The 7,500-nt window shown below is 42.8% G+C and overlaps 1 protein-coding gene across 2 annotated transcripts in view; it reads left to right on the top strand.

The window, feature by feature from the left end:
* bcar3 (BCAR3 adaptor protein, NSP family member) overlaps nt 1–7,500 on the top strand; it is a 64,313-nt gene that overhangs the window by 25,616 nt on the left and 31,197 nt on the right. For both annotated transcript variants that reach the window (XM_078285853.1, XM_078285855.1), the window contains 2 exons: nt 1,806–1,983; nt 2,522–2,782. In XM_078285853.1, coding sequence (XP_078141979.1) covers nt 1,806–1,983; nt 2,522–2,782 — 439 coding nt within the window. The remainder of the gene's footprint in view (nt 1–1,805; nt 1,984–2,521; nt 2,783–7,500) is intronic.

Below are 7,500 nucleotides of genomic sequence, written 5' to 3'. Positions count from 1 at the left end.
GTACAGTATGACTAAGTGTTGCGTGGTGAATGATTCAGGGCAGATGATCATCATAGGGATGTGACACATTCCCATGCATGCTGCTGTTTAGAGCCTGTCCAGTGTGTTTTCCCCCACTACCACCCTGTCTGTCCTGTCCAGCTCTATGTATTTATATCTGTCTCCCTTGAGATCATAAGCACACAAGTTCCACCCCATGTGAACAACACTTGTGATTCATTCTTTTGGTTAAACACAGATAGTGACTCTTCTGAAAAAATCATTAAAAAGCCTATCACAAGGTACCTTGACTTTCCCAATGTTTCCTCTCGTTCCTACAGACTCTAAGCCCAAACACTATTCCCTTTTCGTCACTCATTTTTTATTTAAGTCTTTTTTATTTAAGTACAAGCTTTTTTTTGTCACTGCATCATTGGAATATATTTAAAGCACTCCCAAATGGTGTGATGTTCAGGGTCTGCTGGTAAAAATACCACCCGGAACCGAGGTGGAGAGTGAGACCTCTGTGCTCTTGTCTTGGCTGTCTTGGTATGATGTTATGTAATGACAAGCATCATCCTCTCCAGGCAATGTGTGTATGTGAGTGTGTGAATATCAGGCATGTGAGTGCATGCAAGCTTTTATATGTGTGTGTGTGTGTGTGTCTTTGGCACCTGTTGCATTGGCTCTCTATGTGTGTATCAAGTATCATATTATCTGTCATCTCAAGGAGCATGTCAGTGTGTGTGTGTGTGTGTGTGTGTGTTTGTGTGTATCGCAGATCATATATCTTACAGCGGGGTGACGCCACAACATAATGACCTCACCCTCCTGTCTTATGTTACCATGGTTACATAATTATGTCCTCCAGGTGATTATAACCATGTGAGGTGGTGTGACCTGGAGAGATGTTTGGTGTTTCCAAACCTTCACCTTGTGACATTAAGTCAGTTATTTTTCTATGGACATTAATCATATTAAGAGGGAAAAAAACATTTCTACATATCCTACATATACAGTATCTTATGTAGCTAGAGTAAAAAATGTTGATATTTATTCTAGTGTTTCCACTGGATTCCCAGTGTTAAAAAGCCAATTTTTCAGTGTTTTTCATTGATAAGCGCTTGGGGAAAACAAACAAAAATGTATAATCTCGCCCAATTACTGGCTTTGTTTACATAGTGATTTATTGGATTGAAGGCATTTGTCCACAAATTTACTGAGATTTTGATGCAAAAACTGACAAAATGTGACAGTATGCAAAACGTACCTGTTCCATCCATTAAGTATGTTGAGGCTGTAAAAGGTTTGCTTATATATGTTTGGAAACAGTGAAGTAAAATACACTAGCATTTAGAGTTATAATAGGTCAAGGAAATGATCAAGAAACATATTTTCTATCGAGTCACACTCTTCAAGAATGGATATAACATAGCCAATATCTAACTTGCTGATCAAAAGTGTCAAAAACTCAGAAGGTGTTCCATCTGTTGGATTTCTGTTGGACTGAATTAATGGTGTAACACTATAATCAATAACCACGCTTGATTAGTTTCATCTTAATATGCTTGAGCTGCAGCTGCTTTAACTGACCGACCAGCTGACTGACTGACTGAAGAACTGTCTGCCTTGACTAATGTTCAGCAATGAATATCTTGGGTACATTACTGCCTGCTGTGTGAAGTTGGAGTAAAATAAATTGTAATTCGATATTATCTTCAACAATTTTTCGTCTTTCTGTCAAAAACATTCAAATCCGAAGCTTCAAAGGGCTGATTGCAGTTTTTATTCAACCCCTCTCTCTCTGTCTCTTTCTCTCTGTCTAGAGTTGAGGATGATGGCAGAGGGGCGTTTTGCCAGTCTGCCCAGGTCTCTCCATGCGCACCACGTCCTGGGAGGTGGCAGCGGCCACCCCGGGGTGCCCGGCAGCTCCCTGGGCGCCCCCAGCAGGAGGCTCCAGGCCTCCCTCGCCTCGTCCATGGACCTCCTCAGCTCCAGAACCGGGTGAGTTACAGCGGTGCTTCTCAAACGTCTGAGCTAAGAATCCAAAGGTGGCTCAGAGGATGATTCAAATTGGCCTCCATGTAATTCTGGAGAGACATCGGACTAAAAACAACAGATTTTTAAGTCAGAGTTCTAGTTTAACATGAAGAAACCAGCTATGCTATGCTGCCAAAGCCTTTCCAAGTCTGAATGAAACACTAAGCTAGTATGTTAACCAAAAACACGGTAAATTGCGTTAGATTAGCCATCATGTGAGCCCATAAAATTAATTTGGCTCCAAAGAAGAAAAAAAAAGTCAAAATATGTTAAAGTCATACTTCTACTTCTACTGCTACTTCTCTTTTACTCATTCTGCTGTGCTGCTTCAAAACAATCCCATCTGGAAGGGAATTTGTTTCATAAGCAAAATAGAGATTCTTCATATCAAGGTTCAGGGGTTTTTCAGTTTCCTTCAGTACTTTGGTTATTTTCAGTCAGACTTGGCATTGATTTAAATGCATTCTTAACACTTCACAACTGTCTCTTCTCCTCCCCCCAGTCTTCTTCCGGGACATGGTGCCGGCCTATCAGAGCCGCCCGCCGCTGCTTACCAGCCGGTCTCCATTCACGGAACCCTGCCTCGACGCAAGAGGGGAGGGGCCGACGGTAACCCCGCCCCCGGACACTACACCTGGGACCCCAGAGCCAATCACACGCAGCTGCTAGCCCACGGCCACGCACCATTGGCTCCTGGGCACGTCCGCCAGCCCTTGTCCTCTCCGCTGGTCCAGAATATCATCGATGACTTCCACGGTTATAGGTAAACACACACAGAGAAAATGCACTGATATAAGCTTACACAAGTGCTCAAATTATTTTAGATGCTGCTGTTCTCTTGGTTTTCATTTATTCTGACTGGTCTCCTTCAGAACAGGAGAGAGAAAGAGAAGTTGGAGTTGGATGGCGATAGGGGAGGCTGTAAAGAGAGCCCCGAGGGGGTGTAGCTGTTCGCTCAACTTCAGAGGGAACACACACACACACACGCACGCACACACACACACACACACACACACACACACACACACACACACCTCATCCCTCATCATGTCCTCCCATCTCTCCATCTCTAGTGTAGAGTTACAACAGACTGTATCTGATGTAGCCAGCTTTGTGGGTGTGTGTGTGTAAGTGTGTGTGCGTGTAGCCCCCAGCATTTGGGTTACCTTTGTAGGTCAGGGTGTGGCAGGACAGATCACAGATTACTGTGAACTCTTTGTGTGCTCTCCCTCTCTTCTCTGTCCATGCTAGATACATTTCACATACTGCTGACATACAACAGGACAATTTGTCCAGATTACAGAAGGGCTGAATGCCAAGCGTACAGCAAGTGTCACACTGTTGTTCTCTGGTTTTAGTTAATTTTACCATTGGACTTGTAGTAGAATGATATGGGTAGTTTGTTATCCTGCTGCTTACGTTTGAAATAAGATGTGAGTTAGGTGCATTTTCATCCATTTACATTCCATTACGAAATAGGCTTCCTGAGCACAGAATTACAGCAAAGCACATCCATCACAAAGAGTCTTTCAAGAATCAAGTTCAGGGCAAATTGTTATTTTTTTTTAGTGTCACCTAATGTTGGTCATATTTCATGCTGATTGAAGACAAAAATGAAATTCACATGGTCATATTGTAATGCACCAACTACAATGGAGACGTATACATGGATGTGACAGATTGTGACATTATTTATTCAACAAATCTGTTTGCTATTTATTGCAAAATTTCTATCTTATCAACAATGAATGTTTCTGCCTCAAGTGAGTGTAGAATTTTTTGTATCGAAATTTGATGTTTCCATTCCGCCTTTTTAATTTGATCATAATTCACATAAAAACACTCGGACGAAAACATGGTTAGTAACACTAGTGACCTGCTAAGAAAAAGAAAATCTAAATTTCATATGTCAAGGTATGTAACCATTAGCCAGTCAGAATCTCTTTTCCATTGCTCATGCTGTCAGCTGACCTATGATCCTTGACCTTAGGTTGCACTGGCTCCTGATTGGACAGTTTGTCTCACTGATGACCTCTGTGTGCTAGAGCGATTAGACAGACCACCAGGAGAAGAGGAGGAATAGGGAGAGAGAAGAAAGAAAGACTGGAAAAGAGGAGGACAGAGAGAGGGATGAGAGGAGGTGGAGAGGAGAGAGGAATTGTTGAGGACATGCAACTTTTGCTTTCATCAACACCCTGATGCCAAAACCCTTCTGAGTTTCCCATATATCTGTTGATTACTTTGAGATGAACTTGTCATGTCAAAAGTAAGCACACTGTATACGCTTTCTACCAAGAACTTATTTTAATTTCAATACATTGTTGAAGAATAGAAACTGACCGATGGCATAGTCTATTACCAATCATAATAATATTTTTGTAATCTTTTGTAATCTCTTTTTTAAGGTAATTGTTTCCTTAGAGAGTTTTTTACACAATGTAGTTTTTCAGATTGAAACTGAAAATCGAAACATTTTCACCTCAGACTGGAAAAGAGGAGAAAAAAAACCCTAAAAGGTTTGGAAAAAGAAGAGAGAGAACAGGTAGAGAGAGAGAGAAATGGCCTCGGGCTCCAAATAAAAGGGAGGATGAGAGAGGTAGAGAAGGGGGGCTGAGTTTGTTTTCCAGTCTGTTTGCTGCAGTCAACAGAAGCTCACCCCCAGACTTTCAATGAAGTTACACACAAACATAGATTATGGCAGTAGTAAAACTGTTTGATAATGTTGCCATGGAGATCCGCATTGGAAAAGACATCTTTGTCCTGCAGTGGAAACCAGTAGTGGAAAGTGCTGTAGTGGAAACCAGTAGTGGAAACCAGTGGTGGGAAGTCCTGGCTGGCCTTGTTTGGTCTTGTAGTGGAAACTAATCTTAACTTCACACACTGAGTCTACGGGTTTTCTTACAGAACCACACTGACCTCTGTAGGCCGCCTGCAGACCCTGCATCTCTCTCACCCTTCCTCTCCATTTTTCTCTGTTTCTGCCTCTCTCTCTCTCCCTCTCTCTATCTCTCTCTTTCATTCTCTCTGTCTCTCTCTCTCTCACACACACACACTGCAGCGGCGCAGCCAGTTGCTAAAGCCAGTTGTGGTCGTGCTGAGTAGTGTGTGGTCAGGCGCAAAGAACAACAGTAGCCAGAAAAAGACTGTGGTTAAAAAAAAAAAAAAGGCTGCTCTCTCTTTCACTTTCTCTCTCTCTCTTTCCATGCCTCTCTCTGTGTGTCAGGTCAGCCTTGTGGTCGGCTATGCCAGCAGAAAGAAAGGCCAGTGGCCGAAGCCGTTTCACCACCATGGGCAGAAAAAAGGCTAACTTAGCTGCGGTCTAGTCTGGAATGCCTGGACCTCTCTCACCACACTTTGTTTCACTTTGTTGTAGTGCTGGCGAGGAGAAAGTCCGTGCAGAATAAAGACGTAAAAAAAAACATTCATCATGATGTTTTGTCTTCCCTCTGCCAGTTGTAATAATCAGGTCATAACACGTTCAATTCTAGGAGAGTTTATGGGGGACATAAACACAGGCGTCGAGGGCCGAGGTGGATTATGAGGGGCAGGATGCCAGTGCGGTGAAGGGATTGGGGGGGGCAGCAATCAGAGGTGATCATCCACTGAGTCCAGATGGGAAGCAGAAATCAGTACAGTCCGGTGTCAGCGGTCAGCTCTCTGGACGCATGCGGACGTTCTGATTTTAGTTTACACTCCCAACCACAGCAACTTCCTGCATTCCTCCTCTCCTCTCCTCTCTCCTCCTTCTCTTCATCCTCTCCTCTCCTCTCCTCTTCATCCTCTCCGGTGGTAAATACAAAGGCGTGACCTCCAGTCGCAAAGGCAAACAACCGCCAATAGAAGCGACAATCAATTATATTTTCAGAAAGGTATCAATTTATAATTTTTTACCTCAAAACGGTGTAAAACCTTCCTTAAAATGTATCTCTGTGCTATGCCACTTATGCTGGATACTCAGTTGAGCCAGTTGAACTATAACTCCACATTTTGAGACTAAGGACTAAATGAAATGACTTGTTTCTTTAGAAGTGATAATCTAATGTTTTTCTGGGTTTTGTGTGCAAGGAACACAAGCCTTGTACCCTGACTTTAGCTGACTTTACCCTTAAATTTCCCCTTAAGTAGCTTCAAAGTTAAAAAAATATATATTTTCCTAACTGTACAACAACGTCACATCCATATTCTCTATCTGCTGTTCCAACTCTTTCTTGAAGCTCTAGCTGCTTATATTGAATGAAATATTCAAATACAAGACGCCATGTTTTTATGGCTGCACCTTTACATCAAATGGAAGAAATCTAGATGTTTGTGCATCATTATACACACATTTCCCTGTATGTAGCATCAGGGGTTAAAGTGGGCCGGAACGATCCGGAACGGCGTTCCGGCACCTTCGATTAATAAGTAAATAAATCTGATTGGCAGTTTCATACATAATAATGTCAAGCAAGTTCACAGGGCTGCCAACTCTCACGCATTGACCGTGAGACTCACGCAATTGACATTTTTCACACACTCTCACGCCACAAGTCCATTTTCTCACACAATGAAAAACAAATTCATAACTGATAACGTCGCGGCGCGAAAAGAGACACTGACAGCCACGGACAGACGAGACAGAGCAGCACTGTGCAGCAGCGAGTTATTCAGACCATCCGAAGGATGGTTCCCCCACCTGCCAATCCCACTTTAACCCCTGTGTAGCATGACATATTTGGTGTCTTTGGAAAACTTGTTATCTTGACTAGAATTTAAAATAATGTTCTGCGGGTTTGAACAAAGCTTGGCCGTGCAACCTACGTTTGTAATGATGGACCCAGTGGCGGGGGCGGCATGGAGGAAGAGATTAACCAATGCTAGCCCGACAGCCAATGATGCTCTCTGCTGTGAGGTTAAGATGAAGGATCTGTAGAACATCAGGATAGGCTGTGATACGTTGAACTTCCACCATTTGAGATGTGCAGTAGATCCCGTTGATGGATGGGCCTGAACACTCCACTTTCTGCGATTAGTGACTGCATTGTTGTTGTGAATGGAGGCTCCTGTTCAGTTACATAACTAAATCCCACTCATTACTCCGGCCATATTAAAACACAGAAGGCTTAGAGCTAAACATATTTGGTTTGGTAAGAAATGGACTGTGTTCATATTCCCGTGGGAACGCCGGTGCGAGCTTATGGGATTTAAACTACCAACCTTGCTAACTTAGTAGGGGATTTTAGCTAATTACCTCTTTCACTGAGCCCCCGGCTATAAGCCTCCTGTAGGGAGAAAGAGTCTGAGCTAACTTAATACACTCAAACACAATATCAAGGCAATGATGGGAAATACTGCTTTCAACAGGAACAGGAATGGGTAAATGGAACAAAATGTTGGTTATCATAGTGGAATATAAGGAACAGAATATGAGGACTTCATACTGCCCTGACATTTAAACAATAGTAGCTAAAAATAGAAGATGAAACTGCAACAGAGATGAGG

This window comes from Centroberyx gerrardi, chromosome 9 (genome assembly GCF_048128805.1).
Source record: "Centroberyx gerrardi isolate f3 chromosome 9, fCenGer3.hap1.cur.20231027, whole genome shotgun sequence".
Lineage (NCBI taxonomy): Eukaryota > Metazoa > Chordata > Actinopteri > Beryciformes > Berycidae > Centroberyx > Centroberyx gerrardi.
Note: the sequence above shows the minus strand (reverse complement) of the source record. Positions and strands in the feature narration are given on the sequence as shown.